Raw genomic sequence first — 17187 nt, forward strand, 5'->3', positions numbered from 1 at the left:
CGTTAAATGAATATCACCGACCGTGCGCGCAGTGCAACTGGAATAACATCCTGTTTCGTCACATTTGTACCAATTAAATTCAGTATCATGCTGGAGTTCGCTTTATTGCTAGCTGATTTAGTTTTAAAATGTGCTCCCTGCTCAACTTCATCGCGTTTTCCACCGTGATTATTACGCTCGCGTTCTTAACGATTGCTCCGCTTTATTTTGTCGTGAATTTTGATTCGAAACTGAATATTTCTACGTTGGTCGTCACTGATGCTGTTTGGAAGCCGGTTTTTGGATCAGAGTATAATATTATAGTTTGAAGGATTGAAACTTGTTTGATTAATTATTTTGCAGACACTATTTAATTTACTCGGCCTACGTTGAGAGCAGGAAAGGGGGAGCGGAAATTAGACTGATTGGCACGTCACACAGGGACAAAACTGACCAGATTTTCTGCAAACTTTGGTTTGAAGATGATGGCGTTGGAAGGTGCGAAAATTTTCCGTTTAAAACTTTATTTCAAAGAGGCTAGAAAATTTACAGCAGATAATATAGTTTGAATATGAAAGAGGAAGCTGCCACTCAAGTTTGAAGTCATCCTTTTTATCTATCACTCTGTAATTTTGATTTAAACTGTTGGAATGAAACCAACAGATAATCTTGACAAGCTCCAACATCAATGACGTCCCAATATCCTCGTTTGCAGCATCAATTAAAAAGCATTCCCGTGGTTGTTTTGAAAAACTACAATTCAATTTTTTATAAAAATCCAAGTCAAAAGTACAAAAAAATGATAAAAAAAATCTCTATCACAGGTTCGAGGTGGTTGAAGCTGAGAAAGATCTGATTCAAGAAAACTGGGGCCGCGTATACTCAGCGAGCTACTTTCTCTGCCCGCTGAAAAACCTGACCACCATCCCTTCAAGCGTGTCCCTCTACACCACCTTCAGTCAAAACGTCTCTAGTTTTCACAGAAATATGGATAAATTTCCCAAGATCAAGGTTCAGAACAGGCTGGAGAGCGAAAGGGTCGTACAAACTGGAGCTCCGAAATTGGCAGCGTGTGTTGCACCACTTTACAACTACAGCAATGTAAATCAATACTTTTCCTTAGCTAGAATAGAAAATATCGCTTAAAGACTGTCTTTGGCGAAGTTTCTGAGCGCACCAATCGATTCTTGAGGGTAGAATTAGGTAAAGGGGATATTTTTCCCGACCTAAAAGTCCCGCGCGACGTGCGAACTTTTTTTCCCGCCAAAACTATGATGAACGTATATGCGAGAACTGCGCATGCGTCTGAGCTCTGACAAAGAATTCATTCGTACAGGCGGTCTCTCTGCAAGTGCTTAAAACAGCTCTGAAAGTTTGGTCAAAGAAAGTCTTTTAATTAGTTTCAAATTTCTAGAACCATACAATTTTGTGCATCTTTGCAGTTAAGGGTTCTGACGTCACACTGACGTCAGTCAGTCACCAATAATTGAAGGGGGCCAGTGGTGGAGATTGTAGCCGCCACTGAACTCCTTCAACTTTCTCGGCGCCGACTTTAAAGGCTATAAACCCAGTTTTTTTTATTCCAGCCCTGGACCCTGATAGAGTGGATCGAAGTGAACAGACTTCTAGGCTATGACCACTTTCACCTATACGTGTACAGCACTGCGAAAAACGTGAGCTGCGTTTTGAACAATTACGCCAAACAGGGCTTGGTGACGATCCTCGACTGGCATGAAAACCAGGAGGTCCTAATGCTCGAACGTCACGAACGGAATATCAGGATAATGAACCTGTTCGCCGCCCTGAACGAGTGTCTCTACAGAGGAATGTACAAGTTCCGATACCTCGCCTTCCACGACGTGGACGAGTTCCTGGTGCCCCAGGAAAATTTAACCCTGACAAAGTTCATGGAGAAACTGGAGGCCAGGCACAACGACACTGCCGCCTTCATCTTCAAGAACAGTTTCTACTTCACGCACCGGCCCGATGACCCCGACTACAAGGGGCCTTTCGACCTGATTACCCTGAGGAAAACGACACGCAACCAGAACTTCCTAGCGATGCACGTGCGTTCCAAGTACGTCGTTCGGGCCGACGTGACTGAGCAGGTGGGAAACCACAATTTGTACCACGCCATCGGGAATTTCAAGATGGAGGCCGAGGTGGACGAGAAAGAAGCGTCCAACCGGCATTATCGCTTCTGCGACTTTGACTCTACGTTTTGCAACGCGACCACCGTGCAGGACAGACGCATGTGGGACTTTCAGCAACAGCTCGTCAAGCGAATGGAGGAGGTGCAACGAACGATCGCGGTTGAGTGCCAACTTAAGCCGTTTAATAGGACAGAAATGCTTAAAAAATAACTTCAGTTTGTCCCACTTTACATTAAAATTTTCAATTTTCTACTAATTATTTGGATCTTTTAAAACAGTTTCATTGATATACATAAATCCCTACAGTTTTAAGATATATATCACAGGGGGCCGGATTTACGCGACGCGCAGATATGGCGTTTGGTAGAGTACGGCGGGAAAGTTACAAACGTAAATTGTTGTAATTTCTTTAGTAACAGCTGATTAGCCCGGTAATTGGTGAATTAACCGTTAGATGGCATATCAGGTTAATGGAAATGTAACAAAATGTGCAGGAATGAAATTATTAGGTCGGCACGCCTCTTTTTCAACGCTTCTGATTGGCCGCTGGACTGTCTCCTGATTGGCCTCCATTATTTCGAAGCCATCTTGAATTCTGACCGGTGGGAACTAACACAGATCGCAATCCGGTCCCCGGTGGGAATTACGACTGCGCAGAAGGTTTTAAATTGGGTCACGCATGCGCAGTGACGAGTTTCTGCTTCTCTGTGAGACGAAGAAGCGATCTGAACATACTGCGCATGCTTAAGATGCGCACAAGTTTACTGCGCAGCTTCAAAATGGGTGAATATTCAAACAACTATAAAAAAGTCAATTTAAGCACCTTGAAATTCTCCATTATTTCGGCACCATTTTGACTTCTGACCGGCGGGAACCAACACAGACCAAAACCCGGCCTCCAGTGCACAAAAATAATAAAAAATTAACTATTTTAAGGGAAAATTAATGCAAATATAAACCAATCTTAGATTTTAAAGCTGCTAATAGATGGCTCCACCATATAATAACGATTTTAAGGCACTCCTGCTGTGTTTGAGGACTCATTTCCGCTGCCAAGCATTATGCAATAAAAATCATTTCTTTTGATTTGCTAAAACCACACTTTTTAAAGCATAATTTTGTCAGTTTTAGCATGGAATATGGGCTAAAAATGAGGTTTAAAAATTAATTTTGCAGCTCTCAGTCGCTGACGATGATTTTTTTTATAAAAATATTGAAATCGAATAGATCTTGTGTTGAAGAACATGTTCTTAAAATCAGAAATATTTTTCTCAGACGGAGATGTAAATTCTGAAGATCTGTGTGACGTCACCGCACTACTTAGGATATATCAGATAAGGATGACTCAATTTTTGAAGCGATTGTAAAGCTGCTAGTTGGATTTCCCTTTGTTATTCATGCTAATTAAACCAGAAAATCGGCAAGGAATAAAAAATCAGGGCAACAGAAGAAAAATATCGAAATCCCCATCCTTTTAAAATCAATCTGAAGTAAATTTAAATATTTTACCATACCTGGTGCGTATCCCTGGAGCATTTCCACCTCCTTCTCGTAGTCGGGTCGGCAGAAGAGCTGTCCCTGCTTGATGACGAACTGGTCGCCCTTCTGGAGGCGTCCGCCGCAGACGACGCAGACGAAGCAGCGCAGGTGGAAGACGCTGTCGAGCGCCCGCATCACCAGCTCCTCGGGACTCACCTTCTCCGAGCAGCCGAGGCACTTCTTGGCGTACAACCTGCCCCCGGCGCGATAACAGAGAACACGCAGGATTGAGCAGAGAGATAATTATATTATATTCGCCGGATTGAGTGACAGCGTAAGCCGCAGTTAATCCGCGCGGGCCATATGCTCTCTCGCGCCTATTTTTATTTGCGACACAAAGTGTCAGGCGCCGAATTGATTGATGACCGATTTTATCGCGCGCCTCTTTATCGCGGCATTTTTACAAATCCGCGGGGAGGAAGCAATTTGCATCGATTAACTCGCGTTAATGCAGCCAGAGCTCATTTAAATTCGGGTATACACACAGAGAGAGATAAGCCGGAGTGTTGATTATTTTTTTCTGGAACACGACTTTTTCAATAAATCGCGGCGATATCTTTTTTTCAGCCACCCGCCGCCACCTTGCTAGGCAAATAATTGCAGTTTGATAATGGCTATAGCCGCGAATAAATAAATATATATATATATTTATATAATAGCACTTCCCTGCACGGCTCGCCGAGCGATAAGCGCAGTTTGTCAACACCAATTCAATCAATCGTGGTGCGTGCGAGATTAGCACGTGCCCCTTACAGGTGTTAATAGAGTGCAGAATAAACACTTCACGCGAGCCAGAAAATCATTTTTCAACGTTTCATACCAAGCATCAAGAGTGGGCTTCTGCTTTTTTTATTCTGATTGTGCTGAGAAACAAACAAAATCAATGAGAAGAGAGGAAAAGCTATGGAATTAAGTCTCGCTTTTCACCGTTAGAAATTTAGTTTGATTCAGTTCATTAGTAATTAGGTGTTAAGAGTTATGAAATTTATAGAGATCCGCAAAGTCAATAATGAAAAGTTTATTCGATGCATAAGAATAACAGTGCGTACTACACTTTTTATTTTAAATTTTAAATAAAATATAAATTTCCCACCATTTGCATATCAAAATTAGTAAATTAATGTAAAACAAAAATATTTATATACATAGTTTAATAAATAAAAATAAATTTATTAAAATCATTAACTATATTTTGCATTAATTTGAATTAAAATCAAAATTTGTCGAGTTAAACTACAAAATTAACGTAAGTTTTATTTAAAACACTTTGTTTAACTGCATTAAAAAATGTTATAAGAAATTGCTCTCAAATTTACAAAGTTTTTGAACATTTTGAAATCTCCGAGTGACGAAAAATGAAAATAAATATAAGATTTGGAATATCTTTCACCGAGCCCGGTAGCACCAAGGTCAAAACTACTGCTAATTTAGATTTCTAATTGAAAAAAAAAAACGTTTTTACTCTTCTGAGTTTTGCAAATATTGCCAACTTTAAATCTTAGATTCTAAACCAACAGATTAGCAAAAAATACACATCTTTAGACTCGCGTGGACCTCCTCTGACTATTTGGTGGGTTCAGGGATGCTTAACCTTTACCACCAAATTAAAATATAATTTAAATTAATCCCCTTTGAACAAAGGAAAACTATTTTATGCGCTTGAATTCATATAAACTGTTTTCATTTAATTATATGGGATGGTGAGTTTATGATAATGTAAAACATTTTAAAGCCCCGAGGAAATGTTTAGAATTTAAATTAAAACTCTAACAGAGGGTGGTTGAAAGGGTACCCTCTAAACCCTTCAGCTGGTCACAAAAACGGTGTGCAGTTTTAAGTTTTAGCAATTCTGTTGGTTACGACTCGAGATTTGGAGTCAAATATCGCATAGCAGGTAAAATCAGAGGGCTAAATGAACGATGAATATAATGAATTTTTCGATCTGATTAATTTTAGATGTTTGTTTGTGAATAAAATAGTCAATATTGAGCCAATTTAGACGGTTTTTTTTGTTTGATCATTAATTCTAACTCAGAACGTGTTTTGTTTTTGCTTTATCGTCTGTTAATTTAGTTTCATTATATTGGCTTGAGGAGGATTTTTAAAATAATTTATTCCATTAAAAATATCTTGAAAATGCATTTTTCATTTTGAAAATTTAAAATCAATAAATTTACTCATTTTTGGACATTATACCAAATATCGTTAGGGTATTTTAAAAATTTCGGAATATATAATTTGTAGAAAAAACAGAACCTTTCATATGAAAAAACAAAAAGGTTATTAAGGATTACCACTGTTTTCAGAAATATAACATAAATATCTTATCGATTAAGGACTTCAGAGTTAATTTAGATGTAAAAATATTTGTTTTAAAGACGATTGATACTGCAAAACCCTGGAAAATCTCTTCAGGATTTAATTAACGCAAAAATTGTGCTGCATTTTTTTTTAGCAAAGTGGCTGCAAATGGTGAGGACTGTCTCCTAATTTGAAATCCTGTTTTATTTCACAACAAAGAGTTTCCTGAAAGGTTTCACACGCTGTTGGACAGATCTCGACGAGAGGAATCGAAATCTGCCAAGAAAATGTGCTCAAGCGCAGTAAATTTTCGAGAAAATTTTAAAATTTTACAGACGTCCGGTCAATTTTTAATTTAAAAAATTGTTTATTTCATCCAATAATTCGAATAATTTTTTATTGTCACCTTGTATCGATCCACTTCAAGATCATGTAGAATATTTCATGTTCAGATAATCATCTACATTACAAAGAAATAATTTATTTAAAAACCAGTCCAGAAAAATCTGTGAAATTCTTTGGCTTCAATCCGTAAGTCGAGGTATAAAAAATTGCAATGAGAACGTGTCGGTGCGGGGGATAAAGAGACTCGGGTTCAAATCTCTCTTTGCCTGCTCTCATTCGATGTAGCGGCTGGTGCAGCTCGGCGCGTTTTCCTGCCGGCTCGGAGGGAAACGCGTGTGCCGTGCAGTTCTTGGCAAACATTGGCCGCAAGGGTCGGATCTTTAAACGTGAGCCAATAACCTCGGCCACAGATCAATATCCAACCCCCACAGCGGCAGCAGCAGCGGCGGCAGCGTCGGGGCTGACACACAACTCGGCTCTCGGCTTCAGAGAATTTGCAACGAAACGCAATCTGCAAAATTTGCACACATGCGCTCGCTCGCGGATTGATTGGCAATATTATTACTATTATTATTATTACACGCCGCCTTTGAGGAATGACTGATTGGCTGCTTGTGCACAAAGACAACTGTTATTGCTCTTCCTTGAAATCGCTTCGCTGCCGAGCCATATTTGCGGTTGGGGCTCCGTGCGGGATGGATATATTCTGCTAAAGCAGTTTCGAGTTTCAGCCATTGAAAGCGGAGAGAGGATGCTGCGGAGATGAAAGCGACCGCGACCTAAACTTCTTGGCTTTGGCTAGATTGCGAAATTGAATTATCGCTGGCAAGCAATTTGCATGCTTATAAAGTCTATCGCGGCTTCAACTCAAGACATGAGAGGAAAAAAAACTTGGTGTTGTAGAGCTTTGAAGAATCATTACTTTAATTATTTGTTTCTGTCAAAATTTGTATCCCTTAAAGTGGAATGATACTGGGCAACAATTGAAAATTATTTAAATTGTTGGATGCCTTAAACAATTGATCGATAAAAAATTTGTTCAACAATTTGCAATAATAAAAAAGGATCTTCCTACAGTAAAAATTCAAATTTTGCCAATTTTCTCCAAAATTTACAGTGCTTGAATATATTTTCTTGGCATATTCCGATTCCTCTCGTCGAGATCTGTCCAATTGTGTTTGCCACTTATTGGGGAAACTCTTGGTTTTGAAATTAAATCGGATTTCAAGTAAGGAGACAGCCATTACCATTTGAAAAGCACGCCAACTTTCCAGCCAATTTCCTCGAAAAAATTACAGCGCTTTTTAGGTCAATTTAGGCTTCAACTGAATCCTAAGGGATGCGTTTATGCATTGGCAACAAGCATTTTCCAGGCTTTTCCAGTATCATTCCTCTTTAAAAAGCAAATGTGAATGTGCGCACGACGAACAATGTCAAGTGGCAGAAACGCGGATACTTATTTTAAAAAAAACTATCCGTCATTCGGATTGCACTGGCGGGTGCGGCGGCCAGTTCACTTGTTTGCACGAGTCACTGGGCGGAAAACAATTAGGGCGCACTTGATGCGCATGCAATGCTTTGAAAATCGCTCGCGCACCGGCTAAATGGCGCGTATGCACAGGGCATAAAGGGTGAAAGCGGGCAGTCATGCGTTTTATAAACGCGCCGTCGACGGCAAATGGATAATAAATTGATATAAATACCGCACATCATTGATGCAGCACGCGAGTGAGCGAGTGGGGCGCTTATAATGTATTAATACATTATTCCGGGCCATTTAGCGCACAACCGACCGCACATATGCACCGCGCGCGGAATTAAAAGCTGAACGCGCGCGCGGCAAAAACAAGATGGCAACTAACACTTTTTGTCCGCTTCTCTCTTTGTTATTTAGATGACTTCATGCGCCGCGCGGCCCGCTTTAAACAGCTTTTTGCGGCCCCAAATAACATTGTAGTAGCTCTTATATGCAGGTGCAGCCGAAATTTATGCCGCGACACGATGACGATGACGGACCACTTTCGTTTTTGTCCAACAACCCTTTAAACTGCCGCTCCCCTTTCACAACGCGCGCACATCTGCGCTCTCGGACACGTGGAATAATTAGCTTTTTGCGCTGTTTTGCAATTTTGTCCATGGCAAAAAAATTAATTATTAATAAAAATATTGAAAAATAGACCTCGCTACAGTAAAAATTCAATTTTTTCAGCGCTTGACCACATTTTCTTGGCAGATTTCGATTCGTCTGGTCGAGATCTGTCCAACAGCGTTTTAGGGAAACTCTTTGTTGTGAAATAAAATGGGATTTCAAGTAAGGAGACCGTCCTCACCATTTGAAAAGCATTTTAATTTGGTCTGTATGGTAAAAAAATTTGTTTGATCTAAACGATAGGAATTTTATACTAATTTTACTCGTATTCCTAGCAAATTAATAAAAAAAAATGCACAAGTTTAACTGGTCTCAGGAACGATTATTTTTTATTAAATTGAGCAATGAAGTTGTTTTTTTAAATTTACGGGACATTTATTATGATTTTTACAACCCATAAAATTTGATTTTAATAGTTTTCTTCCATTTAGAATAAAATTGAAGTGATTAAAACCTTCCAGATTATCTATTTATTTAAAATTTGAAACAAAAATGTTTTTCGCCAGCAAAAATATTAGACATGTTAACTTAAAAATATATTTTTTATAGAGACCATACTAGACACAATATTATGCAAAGTTTTTACAATTCATCTGAGTACATAATCGAATGCTACTTTTTTAATTTATATTTTAATCTAAAATATGAGTTTGCATGTCAAAACTAGTAAATTAATGTGAAAAAATATATAATTTAATTCTCCAGTTGCTTAAACCCTAAGTGTTTGAAGCCGCCAACAGATGGCGCCACCGTAGACTTTCGATTTTAAGGCACTTCCGCTGCGATTTCAGACTCAATCTAGCTACTGTGCATTCTTCAATTAATTTGCTATTTTTTGACGTGCTGAAAACCAAAATCGGTTCGGCCAATCGCCGTAGAATCGTGAAAAACTATTTCTTGAAATAAAAAATATTTTCCAACGTTTCTACGGTGAATGGCTGAACCGATTTTGGTTTTCAGCACGTCAAAAAAAAGCAAATTAATTAAAAAAAGCAAAATAGCTAGATTGAGTCTGAAATCGCAGCGGAAATGCTTTAAAACCGCTTAAAACAACATTTTTAAGAAAGTCTGTGGTTGCGCCATCTGTTGGCGGCTTCAATAACTAAGGGTTTATGCAACTGGTCAATTAATAAAAATTTAATTCAATAAAATAATTAAATGTTTTATTTTTATTTCAGATGGCATCAAAATTTCACAAGTTGAACGGAGGTTTTATTAGAAATATGTGAAAATGTGCTTTGCAAAAATGTTGCAAAAAATCATTCTAGAGTCTTACAAACAATTTTTGAAAACTTAGAAATCTATGTCAATGAAAAAATCAAGAAGCAAACTAGTTAAAACTGTTCTCTCGGATTTTTTTCTATCATTGTCGTCTTCAGGTCAAACTATTTTGAATTTTCAAGCAAAAAAATTTACGAAAACTGACGGGGAATATTTTTCTACGAATTTTCAATCGCACTATTTATTATTTTTTGGGTTTTTACCTGTCATAGTCGATGCGGCAGTAGAGTTTGGCGTCTTTGGTGAAGCACGAGTGAGCGAGGCGCGAGCCGCACGCGCAACACAGAAGGCAGCGTTCGTGGTAGTTGGCGTCCGCCACTCGCATTATGTACCGGTCGCAGATGCTGCGCCGGCACGCGGCACACTCTCCAGGCAACTGCAGACGGTCCTCCACCATCCCAGCCCTGAAAACAAAAAGCAAAAAGTTAATGCTAGATTTGCATGATTAAATAATTGATTCTATTGGCATTTCTATAAAAAATGCAGATAAATATTTTATAAACTTTAATAATTAATTTTTGTTTAATTTATAAGAGCACGTGCTTGTTTATTCCAATTATTTTCCTATCTCTGCATTTTGTATTTTCTCTCTTTAAAATAAATCTCCACTGTGTAGACACAAGTTAGGAAATCGTTAAAATAACCGCTTTTGTTATTATTATCTAATCTAGCGAATTGACCAGTTGCATAAACCCTTAGTTATTGAAGGCGCCAACAGATGACGCAACCACAGACTTTCTTAAAAATTTTGTTTTAAGCGGTTTTAAGGCATTTCCGCTGCGATTTCAGACTCAATCTAGCTATTTTGCTTTTTTTTAATTAATTTGATTTTTTTTGACGTGCTGAAAACCAAAATCGGTTCAGCAATTCGCCGTAGAAACGTTGAAAAAGATTTTTTTATTTCAAAAAATAGTTTTTCACGATTCTACGGCGATTGGCTGAACTGATTTTGGTTTTCAGCACGTCAAAAAATAGCAAATTAATTGAAGAATGCACAGTAGCTAGATTGAGTCTGAAATCGCAGCGGAAGTGCCTTAAAATCGAAAGCCTACGGTGGCGCCATCTGTTGGCGGCTTCAAAAACTTACGGTTTATGCAACTGGTGAATTGTCTCAGCTCATTTTTTAAAATAAATTTGTAAATAAATTAAAACAACTGCTGTCGTTATTTTTTCGCAATTTAAAACATACACGAAATGCTGGAGAAATCCCGGTTTGAATTCCTGGTGGAGCTGATGCAGACAGCGCGAGAGATAGAGAACGGAATTCCCTGTGCTCTCGGCATGCTAAGCAGGATCGGGGAACACACACACTCACACACACATAATATAATATAATAGAGCCGAAATAGCTGGGACGTTGTCTGGCTCTCGCCAGGGAAGCAGGGTATTTGAGTAGAAATTATTGCGGCGCAGCGAAATGATATTAAACGACGGGCCCGCAGTCTGTTAAGACCCGGCCGAGAAGGTGAACGAACATTCCAGCTCACAGTCTTGGCAAAACTACTATTATTATTTCTGATCTACGGCAACCGGCGCGGCCCCACACCCATGGAGCAGACAGACACTCCCGCCGCAGCCGCTCAATCCCTCGAGTAATATGCGAGCGAGAGGGAGAAAGGGAGAAACGTGTACCGCAGTTTATTCGGAATTAAAATTTGTGCACTCTATTTATTAGGACTTCAACTGTTTAATGGTAGTTATTTTATTAAAATAAAAGAAAATGATATAACATGAAAATTTAACCCTGACCGGCAATTTTTTTTTATTTTCTTCTGACCAAAAGTGGCCCAAAATCCAATTTTTCGAACGCTCACTTTTTTAGCAAAGGAATTTGTTCAGGGGTGAGAAAAATTATGAAAATTTAATAGTGAGAAGATAAAAAATAGAACTTTTAAGTCTTGAAAGTAATTTATTATTTTATTTCAAAAATTGCAGATTTTTGAAAGGGGTGTGTGTTTGGCCTTATTAAAATTCACCAATTTTAGGTAGCGTCAAAAACTGCATAAATTCAGAAAGCTGATTAAATTTCCAGTTTTTTTCCTATTGAGCAGTTTTTTCTCAAATTAACTATTTTCGTTTGAAAACTTTAACTCGCCGTTAAAGAACCTTTAAAATTTGTTTGGGAAAAGTCAAAATTAAATTAAACTAATTTATTTTCAGAAAATTTATTTGTTTTTCTTATTATCCCTGTCTAAGGACCGGGAAGGGCGCGCACTTTGTATTTTTTAACTGTTATGCATGATCCTTAAGATCTAAAATCTGTATGTTCGTTAATGGATTTTGCTAAGAAATTCACTATCATTCCTAAAAACAAATAATGAAAATAGGTTACTTGTAGCACCACGTTAAAAATTCATTTTAAATTTGATTCCATAGTTCCAGCGAATTGTTTGCTAGGGCCTGTGTATGTTTTCTTAATTTTATTCTATCATTTTAAATTAATTATATGTATTTCATGTACGTAGAAATTGTTTTAAAATATTTTGCTATCTCTGAATGTCTGAATCACGAATTTTTTTATATTAGAAAGTCAAGTCAGGTGCAAAATTATTTGCAGACAAAGTGTTACTTAATTTGTTTTGCAAAAATTTATAATTAAAAAGAAAACAATTGTTTATACTACAAACAAAAGATTAAAACAAATAGAATAAACTTTTATTTAATTTTAAATAAATTTATCAATCTCTGAATTTAAAATAAAATAATTTAAATGTTTATAAATGGTTATCATAAAAAATTAATACGTTATATAATCAAAGTATTAATGTAACGTTTTTCATTCTAACAAATAACTACAATTTGCTGTCTTAAATCTCAGTATACAAGAGTAAAATAATATATCATATATTGAAATTGTCCAAATATATCGATCGCTTCATTTTATTATATTCCAATCCCAATTATTCCCACGCATTCTCTCAAACCGGTTTAAATTTAGTAAAATTTCGCAAAACAGCTGAGCATTTGAGAGCCCCCAAAAGGCCACTCCAACCCTTTCCTTAAGTGGAACGCAGACTAGAAAGGGATGCGGAAGTGCGTGCAAAATGTGTGTCAAAACAGGCCAAATTGAAAGGAAACGCATCCCCTTTGGGGGATCGAATGAGTAGTGTAATTAAAGCTGTTTTCCGGCGTCACAAAAAGCGTGTCCATCTCGCACAAAAGAGAACCAAGGGTGGAAGGGGGGGAAGAGGGTGGTGACACCTGTACTGAACGCTCTCCCGCTCGCTCTCCCGCTCGCTCGCTGTGTCTATGATATTACACGGCTCGTTGTGAATCAATTAATCATGCCCGAGTTAATCCGAATCAGATCTTGCAATAAATAAGCTGCTGGCTGCGTGTCCGCGTGCACCCCTATCCGATTACAAACATCAGCGCAGAGGCAAAGATCGCGCCGCGCCGGCCCGGCCACCCCAGCAGCACAGCAGCAGCACAACAGCACAACAGGCTGAAGGATGCGGCACAATTGGCAACAGAGAGAGGCGCAAAAATCGGATATTTTGGAAGTGGTTTTTATTTTAAATAAGGGCTTTAAATTAAATTTGTTGATAGGTGTTTTTTACAGTAAGCCATTTTTTCTAAAATAAAATCTGGCAATTTCAATGCCTGAAAGAGTGATTTTTAATTTGCAATACGACATTAATACATTATAATTCAACTACAAAACCGTAGACAAATATTTGAAACATTTATTTTTTATTTAACATTGTAAAAAGAAATTTAAAATTAAAAAATAAATAAATTTTTTAATTACTTACAAACTTTTACAAATAAATTTATTATTTTATTTAATTTGTTATGTTTTTATTATTTATTTAATTACTTCAAATTTTATTCAATTGATTTATTAAATAAATTTTTGGTAACAATAAACAGAAATTACAATTGAAATAATTATAAAATATATTTTTATATTTAATACGTGTTAGTAATGCTGAATTTATGAATTACATGAGTTTAAAAAACCGTTAAAAGCCTTTCAGCTTTGTTTCCAAATTATAAATTACCAAAAGAAAAGCTTAAAATGTTGAATGTAAGGACTCAATTCATTTAACGAAAAAATCCTTGTTTGGATAACGAAAACATGAACTCAGACAGTAAAAAAAAAACAATCAGTAATCAGTGCACCTGATGAAGAGCAGTTTTACTTATTTTATTTAATATGATGCTCTTATTTCTTTTAATAATTTTGATATTTCCAGGCAAACGTTTTCAAAAATGTCAATGTTTGCAAAATTCTGTAAAAAATAGAGGTAATAAATTAATCAGAAATATTTTTTGAGTTTCAAAGGGCTTCGTTTTTGTCTCGAGATCAATTTAGTTTTGAATTCATTGCCATAAATTACAATAATTTACTTAACAATGGCTAGCTAGCATTTTTACACAGAAATAAATAAGTGATTAAAGAAAAAAAAAGAAAATTTAGAGTGCCTTAGAGAATGGAAGGATTTTGAAAATAATTTTAAAAACCAAACACATAAAAAAATAAATGTAAATCGGGTTGATAATTTGGTTCAATAAGATATTTTGACCATTATTGAGCACAATTTTGTAATATATTCTACAATTCCACTCCAAAAATACATTTTTTCGCATAAAAATGCAACAAATTTCAAAAAATTAATCAATTTCCCCAGTTAGATCATTTGTATCTCGATTATTTTCCTTCGCAGCGATTTTTGCGCCTCTCCCGTCCGTTCTGCTGGCCCCGAAACGCAGGGTCGAGCGAGGGGATGGGGTGGGCGCCGTCGGTTCGGGGGCGTTTTAAGCGTGCTGTGCAGCATCTGACGGCTGGCTGAGTCGACACATCGCAATGCCAAAAATGCCATTATGATGACGTGACAGTCCATATTGTACGTATACGTATATAGGCCCTTTGCAGAGCGCAGCAGGCACGCTCTCCCGCTCGCTCGCTCGCTTAAATGCCAAAGGGAAGAGCAAAAGATAGCAGCCCCAAGTAGGGTGCAAGACGCGCGCGTATGCAAGTGTGATGCGCGTGTGTGAGTGTAGGAGTGTGAGCCAGCCGCACCACCACAAAGTAGGAATGAGACGAGAGGTGTCGCCCTGTCAGCCGTGCGTGTGTGTTACCTTCCTGCCTCTGCTGAATTTCACCCAAGCCTTCAGGGCTGGGAAATTTACACGATCGAATATTTTTTCTTTCCCGAGCTTCCAATAAAACCGTCTAAATCCTTCCAGTGGAAATAAAAAAGTTGATTATATTTAACATTTTAGAAAATATAACAGAATTGTGTTCAGTAATGGTCAAAATATCTTATTGATCCAAGGTATCAACCCAATTTATAATGATTTTTATTTTAAATTAATTTTTATCTGTTTGGTTTTTAAAATTACTTTAAATCCTTCCATTCTGTATGGCACTCTTTTTCTCTTTATTTATTTCTGTTTAAAAATCCTTGACAGCAATTGTAAAGTCAATTTTATTTTATGAAAATAAATTAAACAGCAAAGTCTATCTCGAGACAAGAATATTATATGAAGCTCACAAAATATTTCTGATTAATTTGTATAAACTCTATTTTCTCTCACAGAATTTACCAAACATTGTCAATTTTGAAAACTTATTCTGCCTGGAAATTAAAATACCTCTTGTGCCACAGTTACTCCAAACCAAGAACTGATAATGAATTGTCTGAGTTAAATATTTTGCACAAAATAACCTCATTTTCACAGCCCTAAATTAATACAGTATTTTTGCTTTTATGATTTATTGGATATTGAAGAGGTTTTTCAAGATTTATTTTAATTTAGTTTTATGCTGCTTTGCGTGAGAATCTGAGCGGATGTTTGCGGTCGAGTGCGGGCTGATTGGTGCTTAAATTTGATTATTTTGAAATACAGTGATGAGTACATACAGAATTGGCATGATTGCGAAGAGGGTTCGCCAATTTTGGAAAGCTCAAAATGCACCACACGTGCAAAAAACCGCCAGTTTTTAGATTTTTGGCATTTTTTTTTCGAATTTATAACCTCAAAAAAGTGAAAACTTGCGCTAAAAGGTCAGAAATTACCATAAAAGTGTTAAAATTTTGGTCTCTATATGAAACCATAGTGGTATTTACACAGATTTTGTAAAAATCCCTATTTTTGCACGGTCATTCAGTCATTCATCATGCGAATATTTTACTTTGAATAAAAAATGCATGTGTTTCGGGTTTTTATTCGCGAACCCTGATTGCGAAAGGTTTCCGACTCACTACTTGCTGGTTATTTACACCTTTTCCGCATGCGTGATTTAGTTTCACGGGATGAATGTCTAGCGTTGCAAAAAAAAAACTCGGTGCAGGGGAAGCAACAGGAGCTGGCCCATTTCTGGACAGAGCTTCCTCCAATGAGGCCCGTGAGCCCATAATATATGTGTTATCGCGAGTTGATCGCTATTAGAGGGTTAATATAATAAATTAAAAAAATCCTAAAATCTAGTCAGATGAAGTAAAACCAGCTGATTTATTTTTCACCCATTGAATTTTTTCAATTTTCAGCATTTAATAATAATAAAATTTGGTTGAAAGTTTAATATTATTTATTGCTAAAATTTTGAACTACATAGACACAGGTCGGAAAAACTAATTGCGGACTAAATGATTACAGTAACCGTTAACGTAAAGATATTTGATCAGCATTTATTTATTTATTTATTAAGAATAAACTGCATGATAAAAAAACATATTATAACCTGTTTCCACGCAGTTCATTGAATTTTTCAAAAATAAACATAAATAATAATAATAATATGCTTTATTATTTATAAATATTAATAAATGTTTAAAAATTAAACTCGTTAAATTTAAAAAGCTAAATGTTTAACATTTATTTTACGTAAATAAATTAGAAGCACAATAAAACTAATAGTTTCTTAGCGGAGTTCAAAATTCTAGGAAAGCTGCCCTACTTTCACAAAATATGACAATTCGACACTTCTGGTAAATTTCAAATTGCGTAGTCTATTTCATTGACAAAGTTCAGAAAAAATATTTTTCTCGTTGGTTTATCTTAACCCTACAACATCTTGTTGTGCTTTCTACTTTGAAATTGATTTTAATTTGAACAAATTTAAGGGATCTAACAAAAACCCATTCAGGAAATTGTGATTAAATTAATTTTACTATTAAGAGTTGAGTTTTAGGCGCAAATAATATTTCTTCAACACTTATGAATATAATTAATTATAAGAAGCCATTTTTTTGTAGAATTAAGGGCTTTTAGATTATTTATTTTAAGCTTTTGCTATAGCAATATTGTTGAAAATGATCAGTTTGGTAGTTTAACCTTCAAAATAAATTAATAATTTCAGAGTTTTATCAATCGTTTGGGGTCCCATCCTTTATTCCCTCGTTCCGATATTCTATAAAAATTAGTCCTTAAAATTTATAATTTTAATTTGTAGAAATATCGAACAAGTTTAGAAGAAGCTTTTCAATCGAA

General features: G+C 36.5%; 2 protein-coding genes across 2 annotated transcripts in view; one reads left to right on the plus strand and one right to left on the minus strand.

The window, feature by feature from the left end:
- The window catches only part of LOC135946862 (LIM homeobox transcription factor 1-beta), a 28670-nt gene that overhangs the window by 6376 nt on the left and 5107 nt on the right, over positions 1–17187 (minus strand). Inside the window, exons 2-3 of the mRNA XM_065495297.1 lie at positions 9951–10151; positions 3647–3864 (exon numbers count right to left, since the gene is read on the minus strand). Coding sequence (XP_065351369.1) covers positions 3647–3864; positions 9951–10144 — 412 coding nt within the window. The 5' untranslated portion in view covers positions 10145–10151. The remainder of the gene's footprint in view (positions 1–3646; positions 3865–9950; positions 10152–17187) is intronic.
- LOC135946861 (uncharacterized) lies at positions 2–2348 on the plus strand. Its single transcript, XM_065495296.1, has 4 exons — positions 2–289; positions 343–477; positions 804–1080; positions 1566–2348. The coding sequence occupies exons 1-4, from the start codon at positions 129–131 to the stop codon at positions 2340–2342; spliced, it is 1350 nt and encodes a 449-aa protein (XP_065351368.1). The 5' UTR covers positions 2–128; the 3' UTR covers positions 2343–2348.

This window comes from Cloeon dipterum, chromosome X (assembly GCF_949628265.1).
Source record: "Cloeon dipterum chromosome X, ieCloDipt1.1, whole genome shotgun sequence".
NCBI classification, from domain to species: Eukaryota; Metazoa; Arthropoda; class Insecta; order Ephemeroptera; family Baetidae; genus Cloeon; species Cloeon dipterum.